The sequence below is a fragment of the Dermochelys coriacea genome, chromosome 6, assembly GCF_009764565.3.
Source record: "Dermochelys coriacea isolate rDerCor1 chromosome 6, rDerCor1.pri.v4, whole genome shotgun sequence".
Taxonomy (NCBI): Eukaryota; Metazoa; Chordata; order Testudines; family Dermochelyidae; genus Dermochelys; species Dermochelys coriacea.
This window is the reverse complement of record NC_050073.1, coordinates 65,818,421-65,832,850: the sequence shown is the minus strand read 5'-3', so window position 1 is coordinate 65,832,850 and position 14,430 is coordinate 65,818,421. Positions and strand designations below refer to the sequence as shown.

Below are 14,430 nucleotides of genomic sequence, written 5' to 3'. Positions count from 1 at the left end.
TCAAAGCAATTTCAAAGCCATGTGCTTTTTCATGAGATTTTTATGCTGAATGTATAGCAAACACCTTGCTGAATCAAGAAAGTAGGGTGAGTTCTAAGAGATTTCTGTACATGCAACTTCCATCTACTTTGCCAGAAACTAACTAGAAGCAAATCTTGTTTCTTACTTTATTGATATTTTAGAAATCTGCCATTCATTTAGCTGCATGGTTGACATTTTTGGAACTTTTTATGGGTTTATGACTTGTAACATAGCCAGGTATCATTCAGGGTACTTGTAAAAAGTCTGTCACTTGATTATTGTCCTAAATCAGTTCAGAGGCCCAGGATGTGAGTCACAACACAATGATCATTATGTAATTTGGGACTTCAATATTATACACTCCCTTGTTTGCTTTGCCCAGTATTTCATTAATCCCTCTCACAACAACTGAACATCTAGGGCCATACCTTCAGCTGATGTTAATTCTTAGCTCCACTAACTTCAATGAAGCTATGCTGAATTCTATACCAGCTTGAGGGGCTGTCCCTTAATGTGTATTGGGGAAATAAGATGGCAGCTGTCAGTAATGTATTAAACACCAAAGAGAGGTTGAAATTGGTGTGGACTATACTTTGTTCCTACTCTTAAATATTGATGGCATTGTCTCATCATGTTCCAGTCAGTGTGATTTATGGAGTGAATAAGATTCTCATGCTACAGAGAAACATCACAAAGTCTTGGGTGTCTTGATTTTATTACACAATGCGGAAGAAGATTGCACAATGTGTAGAACTACTTTTCTTTATTTTTGTTTAATATTTAAATAGTGACAGCATTCTCTACTACTTTTGGCATTTGGTAAATGAAGATGAAGTTTAATGTAATTTTTACCTTGGTTCCTTTCCCTTTCCCCTTGATGTGGACAAGCACCAGCCACTCTTGCCTAGAGCTTGAACCCAGAAAGATAACCAGTGCTATTTCCTGGGAATGTGAATGGTTAACTACTAGGAGGCAGTGCTTAGGCTTAGATGGATATTTCTGTAATTACTGTAGCATTAGATGAGACATTTTCACTGCAAAAATAAGCTGTTTTAAAAAACATTTTTTCCTCTTTCATTTGTCAGCTATCTGTGATACAGAGCCAGAGCAGCCTATTAGGAACTGCCCATTGTGGATAAAAGTAGAAGGAGAGATAGATCCAGAACCAATTTACATCCCAACACCATCTGTTATTGAACCAATGAAACCTTTGGTGCTGCCTACCCCAGAGCTCTTGCCTTCCAGTAAGAACAAATCTTCCAATGGAGTCAAACCAGGGAGAGTGTATACTCCCAAACCCAACCCAGTGGTAAGCAAGGAAAGGAAGATGCTCTATTTTCAAAGGAAGAGGGCAAAACCTCCTTGTGTGTTAAGAAAACAAACCAGCCTTCACTAAGTATCTGTACAAATCAGTATCTGAAGTAGGTTGATATGAGATTTAAGTCCATAATTGGATACTTTCGTAAATAGAATTTTGGTGAGGTGGGGTTGATTTTTTTTTTCTTCCCAATTTTGAAATCAGTTTGTCTTTTATAAACACGTTATTGCACGAGTACAAGTATGGACAAAAGGGGTTGTGAATTTCTAGCAATAATGCATGCTATTTTGCAAAATATAGAACATTCCATTTCCTTAAATACTTGAGCTATTCAACGTAGCTTATCTAATTAATGAATGACGAGCAAGACAAGTGAGGAAATATATTTTAAAGCTAATGGATTTTTTGTTTTAGACCATGAAGACATTTTGATTTCCAGTACCAAAGCATTGAAAAGTCTGCTTTGTGTTTTAGCCCATGAAAATGTGAAAAGTAAAACCTTCCACAGGGATACTGATAGAGAAGCATGTAGAGATGTGACCAGAATTCAGCAGGTTGCCTCAAAGCAGAATCTCTCTCTTTATCATCTACCAGGTTAAGCAGAGTAGTTGTCTTTGCACCTAGATTTTTTTACTTAAAATAAAACCTAATTCAGAAGTAAAACCTAGGTGGAGGTCTGGTACTAGGAAGGAAACTGCACCTTTGAAAGCAAGAGCACTCCTTGCTATTTTTTCTGTTTATTGAAGCACTGCTGGAGGTAAGGGATACTAGAATGTGTAGCTGTTTCATAGCTCGGATATGTATCTCGAATGAAGTGGTTCTGTTTGAGTTGCAGATTCGGGATGAGGACAAGGATCCTGTTTACTTGTACTTTGAGCGGATGATGACTTGTGCCCGGGTCCGAGCGTATGAATGCAAAAGGGAGGAAAAAAAGCAGCAGAAGGACCTGTACATCTGTAATTCAAATAATTGTATCGGAAAGGTGAGATGTCACCTTTTGTCCACAAACTCCTCTATTGACCATTTCATGCGTTAAGATGTTGAACAATATTTTCATAAGCACCCAAGTCGTTTTTGAAGATGGGACTTAGGCTCCTAAATCACTTAAATGTTTTTGAAAAATGTATCCACACATTCAGTGTGAAATTTGTCTTATCTGGAATCTTCCTGCAGCCAGAAGTAGGATTATGTGTAGTGCTTTGAAGTCCATTCATTTATAGAGCCATCCTGAGGTTGGAACTGTATTTTTGGAATTTTGTATTTAGTGTATATGTTTCTTTACTTTGTTAAACTCTGGACATTAGAGTGGTGAACTAGTCTATTTTAAAACATGTTTTAATGTTGAAGAAAACGTCATGTCGCGTTTAAAATAAAAATTTTCTCTTTCTTGACCTTCCCCACCCCAACTTATTCTTTCTCCTTCTCCCAGGAGCATGATCCTGAGCACCAGACCCTTAAAAAAGAACTTTGTGAGATGGAGAAAGACACTGATAAATCAGGAGGTAAGATCTGAGTTTTGAGCTTAACTTAACTGCCTTCTACCTGTAAGTTTCTGGTGAAAATATTGTAGATATTGATGAAACCAAGGGCAGCCATGCAGGGAGAGTCCAAGAAGGTGATATGCCTAGAACTTTCATAAAGCAATCTGAGACCCATTTAACTGGGTATGGTACTTTTAAATGGTATACCAAAGTTCTCTATTTATAATTTTCAACACTTCAGGTCTTGTGTTATTACAGTTATTAATAAAATTCTTATTATGTTCTTGATTCAGTCTCCTGATTTTGTCAGGAAGTGTATACAAGTACAGTGGGAAGCAAAACAGGTTAAATGTCTAGACCAAGTGCTGCTCTAAAATTTAAAATGACAGTTATTACGATGGCTTGGTTGGTAGTACAAGGCTTTGTTGCACAGTAGACTTGTGTTCACAAGTGACCGTAAGGTGCTTGGGGGTTTTTTATTAATACACACTGGTTACAGAAGGCTCAGATACCCACGTTACACTGTCAGGCTTGTGGAGTCCTTCATAGAATATTCCAGCTAGAGTTATATGTGGCAAGGGAGTGCCTTCACCATTATGCTTGGCACTGTTTTGTAGCAAGCTCCATTAGTTTGAATTGAAAGGTTAAGATAAACTGACTTTTCTCAGTGCATAATATAAAACTGAATTTGAAACTTCCAGTCCATAAAGAAATAGATTAAATAAGTGTCTGGAATAATATCTTGCATTTATACGTTATCTTTCAACTCAGAGTGTCCCATAGGGTGCTACGAGCTTTAAAAATGTTATACAGACTAAAGAAAACACATCATCCACCACTGAATAAGCTGCCTTTGAGGTGAAATGTGGCAACTATTTACAGTGCATAGCAACACTCTACAGTTAAGGATGGGAAGTGGAAAAAATACATCCATTTGAAAATGCCGGTGAATTTAGGTAGGCAGAAATTAATTACCAGTTTAAACTTGGCCAGGACATAGGGCTCAACATCCTTACCATTTTCAAAAAGTGCCATTGAATTGCTAATGACAACAAAAGGTCAAGCCTCTGTTTTATGTCTCCTACAAAAGACAGCACCGTGCTTGCTCCCTAATGCCATTATGGGACATTTGGTTCTTTTCTGACTCACGGGGAAAGTGCCACCAACTGAATCACCAACACCACTCTCTGCTGCATGTTGGTGTTCCTTGGAGTTCTTGCCTCTCTGTGCTGAACTGACCCAGCCTTGTTTAGCTTGTGAGATGTGATGGGATTGCAACACAAGGTGGTATGGCTGCATGGAATGAACCATAAGGAGGATGCAATTGTTAGTTCTCCATTGAGATTTTATCGGTTTTTGTATCACTGTGAAGTGGGGAGTGTGGTACTCTGAGCTATTATTTGATTTCTGTTTCCCGGCTGCTAATACAAGGGTGGAGGTGGGGAAATAAAACTATATTGAATGTCCAGGTATTAAAATTCCATAGTATTGCAGAAACCTATTTCAATTCTTTCTCAGAGGAAAGCTGGTGGTCTTCCCGTAGTGAGGGGGAATCCTCCTCCACCTCCTATGTTCGTCACACTACTCCAGGTGGGCCAGCCAAACTTATCGAGATTATCTCTGACTGCAACTGGGAGGAGGATCGCAATAAGATCTTAAGCATCCTATCACAACACATCAACAGTAACATGCCACAGTCCCTCAAAGTGGGTAGCTTCATTATTGAGTTGGCTTCAGAGCACAAGTCCCGGGATGAGAAGAATCCTCCCATCTATTCCTCCAGAGTGAAAATCTCAATGCCTTCCTGCCAGGACAAGGGTGAGAAGCCTGAGATGCCTGTCTTGGAGACTCCTGATAGTGCAGTGTCATCATGCAAAATATCAGAAAACATAAAGTTCTTGCGGGCAGATACCTTGGACAAACTACAGGAGAAGTTGCAGGGGGGAAAAGGCTTGCCTTTTTATACAGGGCTTTCTCCTGCAGGAAAGCTGGTCGCCTACAAACGCAAAGCTAATTTGAGCCCCTCAGGCTTGATTCAGGTGGGTCCTTCTGCCTTTACTGTGGAGATTAGATTCCATTTCCTCCAGTGTTCCTGAACTCCTTCATGGTACAAGAACTTACTAACTGCCTGGCCCTTTGTCTATCAAATAGACTTTCATACTATCTGGGAGATGTTGCGGTTAAGTCTGCAGTCAGTTACACAGGTTTGTCACTTTCAGGAGTCAGTCAGTAGTAACATTCTGTATGCAGATTAGAAGTCTGAAGCATAGTCATTTAGATGTCCTGTTGCTTGTTTTGTGGGTTGGGTAGCCACGGTGCAAAAACTTTATCAGGGTCTTTCTGATACTGTATTTGGAAAACTTACAACAGATGCAGTTGGCTCTGTCTTTAAATCAATGAGTGCCCAGGGCCACAGAAGAAATATACTTAGAGAGAGATGCACTCTGGGGAAGATCTTTAAAAGGAGACTGAACAAACTTAATTGCTTTGTGCAATAACTTATCATCCTTATCTGTCTGCTTATCCCTTTCAGACAAGGTTTTTGATCTTGAAGTGATGTCATAATCCTGAATCTGAAATCAGTTGGTTTCTTGGAAATTATTGGTATCACAAATTCAGCATTATGAATTAACTGTAGGATCAAGTAGGAGGGGATAAACTGTGAAGTCAGGTGAAGCCTCTTGTTCAATACAGGTATCTTTGATAAAGAAAGCAGTGAGAACATGTTAGGAAAAGCATATGAATGAAAAAAGAGCAAACTGTGTTTGCATGAAGTTATACAAATACAGTGCCAGCATAAGGAGAAGCCGGACAAATATATTTAACTTGACTGAATAATTCATCAGCAAAAACAGTCTTAAACCAAGATTTTCAAGCGTGACTAGTGATTTAAGGTACCTCCATTTTTGGGACACCTTAAGTAGACCTGATTTTCAGAAGGTGAATGTTCATCTCTCTGAAAATCAGTCCCCTTTAATGCGTCTCAAGTTGGGCATCGAAAATAACCAGTCCGTTTTTTAAAATATTGACTTTAGTCAGTAGGGCCTCTTCTAGATTTATTTTGAAAGCTTAGAGGGTGCTGTTGACATCATGAAAATTAAAATAGTTTAATATAGCCAGAAAATAAACAAAGCTCTACATCTTAGAGTTTCACAGTGCAGTGACCACAGGTGTGTAGTCCATTCTTCTTGAAGATGTTCTACTCCATCTGTCTCCCAAACAACCACTCTTGTAGCCCTTCCTTTTAACTCCTGTGCAGTGGGAGGGAGAAGCTGAGCTGGAGCTAAGCCCTTATTCAAATGGGACCAAGTAGTGTCCTGTATCCTATCAGAATAACAAATAATAGCAAGAGTAATAATGAAAAATATTGCCAAAGTAAATTGTTTTGCAGTCTCGTTTCAAAGACTTGTCCCAATGTGCATGGCACTCTAGGCATTCTTTCTTCTGTGTCTCCGGACAGCCACCAAAGGCAATTAGTTTAGTTAAAGAGTGATGCATTCAAAGCTTCATCCTCACCAAGTATGAATATCCATCTTTAGTCGAGACTGAGACATAAGCCAAAATGCAAAAAAGATATGTGCCAGCTTCATTCTACTTCATTTCATTATCTTTAGACTCTATGGTTCTTTGAATATCCTTCCTCCTAGAGTCTGAATGGCATCTAAAATCTATGGGTTATGTAGAGATGTGAAATAATTGCTTGGAGTTATCCTTAGCAGAAAGCAGATTAATAATGCCCATTCTGAATTGCAATGTTACTCTGAAAAGCACTTTTGGAAATCCCATGGAATGAAACACCTTGTCCAAAGGTGGTAAGTTAGCAAGTTTTTTTTTTTTTTTTCCTTCACAGAATTTCCCTTTTCCACTTCTTTCAGGTTAATGGTAAAAGTTATCCTCAGGCCAAACTCCTTTTGGGACTGATGGGGGCATTACATCCAGCCAATCGGCTAGCTGCTTATATCACAGGCAGGCTGCGACCCACAGTACTTGATCTCTCAACCCTCAGTACTGTGATCTCCAAGGTAGCATCCAATGCTAAGGCAGCTGCTTCCGGGACACCATCAGTGCAGGTGCCCACCACATCAACTCCCCAAACTACATCCTCCATCAGCACTACTTCAACCCCCACTGTGACGACTCTGAAAGCTCATGTCCCAGCACAGAGACAGATAGGTAGGTTGGAACTTAATTACTGTATTTTAAATTGCCTGAAGCATAAAATAGAGAATGAGTGTACAGCATTGCTGTTGATTTCTGTCCAAGAGCGCACACTGCCTTTGGCTCCTAGAGTTACCTACCTAAACTGCCTCTGCAATAAATAACTTCTTTACCTAAAACACTAAATTTTGTCTTGGGTTAGAATTATGTTTGCAAAGGTTGAAAATGTGCTGCGGTAGTATTGATTAAATAAAAAGTCAGGACAAAGGAGGTTGAGTGGAAAAGCACAAATTGAGTGTTTAAAGTTGGATTTTTGTTCTGACTGGGTGTTTCTGATTTGAACCTTCTTATCTTTGTCATCGGCCTTTATTGGTGAGACTTTCTTAAACCCCAGGGTTAAAAGAATTAGGATGAGTCTAGTCTGTTGTTCTTCACTTATATTTTTATTTTTCTAATGGTGGTATTTCACTTGAACTTCAGGTGTCAGGTCAGTGTAAGGTATGAAAACCGCAAAGACACATGAAGAGATGTAATGAAAAGCGAGATGGTCAAATCTGGATTAAGAGAACAACATGTGAGCAGCCATATTACACTGGTCTCTAATCTTATTAGGTTTCACAAGCTAAGCAGGGTTGGTCCTAGTCAGTTCTTGGATGGGAGACCTTCCAAAGTGTAAAAGAAAGATTCTTTGAGTAGTGTACCTATGGATGCTCCACAATGTGTGTGCTTGCCTCCTTGCACTCCTGATTGGAGAATTTCAGTAGCAGTGTCCGTTAGGCCCGCACATGTACAGTCTTTCCTCGTGCCCCACTACGAGGCTAGCCAGCGTGTGTGGGCTAACCTGCCCTCAGTTCCTTCTCAGTTGCCCCTGGCTAGAGATGGAGCCATTAGTAATCTGCTTGTGACCATTAGCTTCTTTAACTTTCTATAGTTAGTCTCCCCAGTCTTAGTTGTAGGTTTTTTTGTTTTTTTTCTCTTCCTGAACAAAAAAGACTGTATTTTCCCCCTTTTTTTTTTTTGGCTACCCTTCCCCTAACAGGGTGTGCCCGGTTCACCGGGCTTCAGGAAGTGCCTCTCCTGCAACGAAGCCGTTCCTGTAGCAGACAAGTACTCCCTGCTGCATACACTGCCTCAGGGAAGGCCACATCCCACAGAAATGTGGTGTCTACCAGCAACTCAGACCCATGTCTTGAATGGTCAGGAAGCTGAGACAAAAGATCATCTTCATGGAGGCAGCCCTCAAACTCCCTCCCCACCCCCCCAGACCTGCAGCACAAGTCACCTGGCAGATGTGAGTCTTCCCTGCCCTCAACATCCAAGGACTGTGGATCGAAGAAATCAGTCGCAAACCCCTCTTGTAATTCATCAAAAAAGAGATTGGGAAGTGAGCCCCAAGAGGGATGCTAGGTATTATCAATATTGTCTGCACTGAGATAATCCCAGTCTGGTACCCACGGCTCATGAAGATTTGGAATGGCAGGTACTATTAACATGCTTAAGGCACTGGCACTGGGTCAACGGTATCGACAAACAAAGGCAGGAGCCAGCACTCCAGTAAGAAGATGCGGCCGGTACACGCTGTACCATTGGTGCTGTCATCAATGCCCCGTCCAGCACCAGCGTGGTTGGTACAGGCAAGATCCCAGATGCCCTCAGTACCACCAGTGGCACCAGGTTGGTCAGAACCACTGGAATTCCAGCACTCGAGAGACCTCTGGTATCTGATGTACGGAGGCTCCTTTTCTTGGCACTGGGATCTCGGCACCAGTTCTTCTCTGCTACCCTGCCACACACTTCCACTCTCTACTGTGGACTCAGACAGCGAGCCAGAGAAGGCCATTTCCCCCTGTTCCTCTTGTGCTTCCTATGGTGCCTACTATCAAGAGGTCCCCTGAGCACACCCTCAGATGGCCCCACCACCACCACCTGGGTACACTAATCATAGGCACTACCACCGGGCTCTATTCCACGTCCCCAGTGGCTGTACTGGGATCCTTGGGTTGCATATTGTCCCCACACTTCTCGGGTTTCCAGCTTTACCCGTGAACCCCCGAGACATTCCCCCTCAGCCATGGCATCCAGAACTTCGAAACCTCTGGCCGAGATTGTGGAGGAACAGGAGGGCGGCACTGAGGAAGAGGTGACTCTGAAGACCAATATATCTTGTTCCCTACCCAGATGAGGCCATCGTGCCTCCACCACTGTCCTTAGCTGATGACTTCTAGCTTTTGCAGGACTTGGCAGAAAAAATTACAGATACTTTGCAGATACCCTTGGATATCAAGGACACCCATTACAAACTAGTTGACACATACATTCATCCTCTAAAATAGCCTACCCCATTAATGAGGCTCTCTTGGACCCTGCAAAAAACATATGGCAGACCCAGCATTGGTGATGCCTACTTGTAAGCGGGCTGATAAAAAAATATTATGTCCTTGTTAGGGAGACAGAATTCCTCTTCTCCCACCAACTCCATCATCGTGGATGCTGTAAATTCTTGGGGCCGTCAACACCAAATGAAGTCCACTCCCTACGACAAGGATTGGAAACGCTTGGACTTCTTTGGGAGTAAAACCTATTCCTTGGCGACCCTATAGTTCCAAATTGCTTATTATCAAGCCATCCTTGTTAACGTATTTGAAACGTAGCAACTTTATTGATCAGCTTCCCAAGTCACAGTGTGACCAATTCAATTCTATCACCCAGGAGGGACAGCTAGTAGCCAAAACTGTGCTACAGTCTGCCCTCGATGCAGCTGATACAGTGGCCCGGTCCATCTCCACAGCAGTAGTTATGCAACATGCATCATGGTTACACCTTTTGGACTTCGCTAAAGAGGTGAAGTTGATTGTTGAAGACCTTCTCTTTGAAGGCACCAAGCGCTTTGTGGTGAAGATGGACTTCTCTCTTCATATCCTTAAAGATTCTAGAGCCACCCTCTGATCGTTAGGGATCTATATGCCCAGACAGAAGAGAAAATTCAGTCCACCGCCCCAGCACAAACCACGCAACTCCCAGTACACAAGTCAGTGCTATTACAGACCTCAGAAGAAGAAATCTAGGTTACCCAGGCGTAAACCATCTGGCCCGCAGCCTTCCACATCACAACCATTCACCTCCAAACACCAATTTTGATGTGTTGGTCAAGGCATCGATGGACCACTTCCCCTCCCCCCCCCCCAAACAGCTGACCAACATTTTCTATCCATTTGGCTCGTCTTGCAATGTTCTGCAGCATCTGGGAACGTATAATATTGGATCAATGGGTCCTGGAAATTGTTTGCAATGGGTATTCCATCTACTTTATCTCCCTCCCTGTTCCACAGCACCCTACCCTGTGACACTTTTCAGGGACCCTTCTCATGAGAGTTAACTACAACAAGATAGATTGTCTCCTCCGGTTAGGAGACGTAGAACTAGTACCTCGGCATCTACGAGGCAAAGGTTTTTACTGTCGCTATTTTCCAATACCCAAGAGGAAGGGACGTTGGAGACCCATACTAGACCTCGGAGCACTCAACAAGTTTATCAAAGCTCAAAAATTCAAAATGGTCACTCAAGCTATGATTATTCCAGCCTTGGAACAGGGAGACGAGTTTTTGGCCCTCAACCTTCAGGACACCTACTTCCATATCACAGTCCTACCGTCCCACAGACTGTTCCTCAGATTTACCCTGGGACAAAACCACTAACAGTACAGAGTACTCCTCATTTGGGCTATTATCGGCTAAAGAGTATTCTCCGAGATCCTCTCAGTAGTGGCCACGCACCGATGCTCCCAAGGGATCATGATTTGCCCTTACCTAGACAATTGTCTCCTCAGAACCCAGTCCTTCCAAGAGGCTCACCATGTCACCAAATCCACAATAGACTTGTTCACGGAACTGGGCCTACAGATCAATGGCCAGAAGTCAACCACACTCCAGTGCAACGCCTGGAATTCATAGGCACCGACCTCAACTTGTTACAGGCCAGAGCCCTCCTGCCTCAACACAGATTCCTCTTTTTGGCCACACTTAGAGAGACCTTTCAAAACAACCCACAAATTTCAGCAAGACACTGCCTACAATTTTTGGAGCATATGGCAGTGGGCACAGTGGTAATACCACATGCCAGGCTTCATATGTGATGTCTCCAGATGTGGTTTGACTCGATTTACAGACAAAATGGAGACAGACTAGACAAACCCCTTTCACCACCCACCAGGATCAAAAACTCCTTGGACTGGTACTTACCTGCAAAAATGTTGGCCAAGAGATCCCCTTTTCACAAACCTCACCCCCATCTCCTGTCATTGTTTCTCACCACCAGTGCATCCCTCCTAGGATGAGGCGCGCATCTAAACGACCTCACAATATAAGACAAGTGGTCATCCATGAAAATATCTCTTCACATCAATCTCCTTGAGCTCAGGGTGGTCAGGAATGCCTGCGCCCATTTCCTCCTGCTGATCAAGGTATCGCACACAAGAGTCCTAATAGACAACATAGCGTTCATGTACTACATAAACTGACAAGGGGAAGATAGATCACCCTCCCTGTGGGCAGAAGCAGTAAGAGTATGGAATTGGTGTATCTCCCGCAATGTTACATTATCAGAGGTTTACCTTCAGGGTGCACACAACTCGATAGCGGACAGTCTCAGTTGCATGTTCCCACATGACCACAAATGGGAGATAAACCCAGCAGTACTTCACGACCAATTCAGGCGGTGGGGAACACCAATCACAGGCCTGTTTGCATTCACCTGAACAAGAAAATGTGCACATTACAGCTCCAGAGTAGGGATAGGGCAACACTACTGAGTGATGCTCTACTTCCCTGGGACAGGGAACTTCTCTATGCCTTTCCTCCGTTTCCCCTGTTGTCAAAAGTCCTATTATAAATAAAAAGAGAAGGAGCAAATGTCATAATGAACACTCCCACTTGGCCAAGATCGACTTGGTGCCCTAGCCTGTCACAACTCGTGACTTGCCCACTGATCTCTCTTCATGCTACTCCTAACCTCCTCTCGCAGAACTAAGGACGCGCACTACATCCCAACCTGGGATTCTTCGCCTCAGGGCATGGCTCCTTCATGGTTCCAGTGCATAGAGAGCTCCTGTTTGAAGGAGGTACAAAAAGCATTGCTACACAGTAGAAAGTCCTTGACATGCCGTACTTACCTGCAAAAATGATCCAGGGTCTGGATTTGGTATACATCCCAAAAAATCTCCACAATATCTGCAGCTCTTCCAAAGACCCGAGATTATGTACTGACTCCAAAAAATATCGGGACTATCTCTCAGTTCTCTTCGGGTACACCTAGTGGTTATAGCAGCCTTCCACCAACAAGTAGAAGGATACTCAGTGCTATCACACCCAACCACTAACCGATTGCTCTGGGGTATAGCAAACCTTTTCTCATAACCCTGAATCCCAACCCTACATGGGACCTAACCCTGGTGTTGAAAGGCCTAACTAGACCTCCTTTGGAACCCATAGCCACCTGTTCACTTACATACCTCTCAATGAAAATGGCCTTCCTGGTAGCAATCCTCTTGGCTAGGAGAAGAGGAGAAATAGTGGCTCTGATGGCACATTCCCCCTATACAGTATTCTTTTGGAACAAGGTTAAGCTCAGGCCAAATACAAAATTCATCCCTAAGGTAACCTTCCAGTGCCACATGTACCCAGTTGATTCACCTTCCAATTTTTTACCCCAGGCCTCACTGTGACAACAGGGAGGCTATAGTGCACACACTAAATGTTGGGAGAGCCCTAGCCTTTTACCAGGATACAACAATTAACTGGTTTGAAACATGACTTCTCCAGGTAGTATCCACGCACACTCCATGAGGCCGATCTCCTCATCCGTTGCCTTCTTCAAGAATGTCCCTATCTCAGAAATTTGTAAAGCGGCGAGATGGGCGTTGGTCTGCACCTTCACAGAACACTGTGATCGCTGGGGACTCCACCTCTGACGCCATCTTCGGCTCCACAGTACTGCCATTTGTAACTGACCCAACTCCAAAGCCCCAGCCCTCCATTAGGGATATTGCTCAGTAGTCACCTACAGTGGAGCACCCGTAGGGACACTACTTGAAAAAGATGAAGTTACTCACCTTGTGCAGTAACGATGGTTTTTTGAGATGTGTCCCTCTATGGGTGCTCCACAACCCACCCTCCTCTCCTCTACTTCATAGTCCTTGTTTATGACTTTGTGGTAGAGAAGGAACTGAGGAGGGTTAGCCTGCCTGTGCTGGTTAGCCTTGTGGCAGGGCACAAGGATAGGCGATGCATGTGTGGGCCAAATGGACACTGCTACCGAAGTTTTCCTGTCAGCAGCACAGGGACGCAAGCACACCTTCAGTGGAGCACCCATAGCGACACACATCTCGAAGAACGGTCATTACTGCACTATGTCAGTAACTGCTTCGTCTGAAAGACATGTGTGGCACTCTTTTATCTGAGTCAGTCCTGAAATGGAACTTCAGCATGGCGTGATGGGATACTATGCTATAGGAAGTGCTATCTTTTGGGTAAGATGTGAAATCTAGGAGCCCAATAACTTGGTCATTAACAATTCCAAAAAGCTCTGGGCAAGAGAAGGGGGTGTTAATTTGTGTTTTGGAAAAATTCTGATTTGTGGTTGGTTGTGTTCTTCCTACCTAAATACCCCCTGCAGTATAAACTGGATGTGCTGTTTTCTCCTTCCTGTAGTAAACTTTTGCATTGTATTTCTATGCAATTTTGAAGAGGTGGCTGCATTTCAGTGGTGGGTGAAGTAATTTTTGCATATCGAATGTGTAAAAACTGTTTTGGAATCCTTCTGGACTAAAGGTGCTACATACATGTAAGAGTATGATATTTTTATTAAGAGTTAGGCTTGCCTTGTGGTAATCCTCTGTGTTGTCACACTAGATAACCAGATTCTATTCCCCAACTGATAAAGGTCTGGGTTGCTATGGAGACAGCATTCTGAACCCTGGAGAGCAAGGGATGGAGGGGAGGGAGCTTCTCAATAGTGCCTCCCTCTTCTTGCTTGAACGTTGTGTCAAAGGGGAGTTCCCATCCAGTCCTCAGCTGGAAGGGTGGTGATTGCAATGTGAAGAGCATGGCAAACCCTACCCCCAACTTAAAAATAAGTGGTTGGCGTAACAAGTGGACGCAGTGGTAAGGGGATGGAGACCAAGAAGCAGTGAAAGGTGGAAGATCTTACAGAGAAGCTTTTATGGGAAGAGTTTAAGAATTAGAGAATCCCTTGTGAGCCAATTATTTCCTGTTCCTTTTTTCATGTACTGAAATTGTAATTCTCTATTTGTAGTGTCACAATAAAGATCGTAATGTCATAGAGCCTGATTCTTTTGCATGGCTAGGAAGAAATACAGCAGAAAGTTGTAAATCTTGAATAAAACATAAATTTTTAATAATGTAAAACCTGTTCATGACTATAATAAAGTGAATGGCC

The 14,430-nt window shown here is 43.0% G+C and overlaps 1 protein-coding gene across 15 annotated transcripts in view; it reads left to right on the top strand.

Moving 5' to 3' along the window:
* MGA (MAX dimerization protein MGA) overlaps window positions 1–14,430 on the top strand; it is a 94,247-nt gene that overhangs the window by 39,991 nt on the left and 39,826 nt on the right. For 8 of the 15 annotated variants that reach the window (XR_006282366.1, XM_038405105.2, XM_038405103.2 and 5 more), the window contains exons 10-14: window positions 1,107–1,330; window positions 2,175–2,321; window positions 2,769–2,841; window positions 4,339–4,859; window positions 6,696–6,993. Coding sequence is in view for 14 of the 15 variants with exons in the window: in XM_038405105.2 (XP_038261033.1) it covers window positions 1,107–1,330; window positions 2,175–2,321; window positions 2,769–2,841; window positions 4,339–4,859; window positions 6,696–6,993 (1,263 nt within the window). In the remaining variant the exon portion in view is untranslated. The remainder of the gene's footprint in view (window positions 1–1,106; window positions 1,331–2,174; window positions 2,322–2,768; window positions 2,842–4,338; window positions 4,860–6,695; window positions 6,994–14,430) is intronic. The other 7 variants (XM_038405108.2, XM_043517630.1, XM_038405107.2 and 4 more) reach the window with 1 other exon arrangement.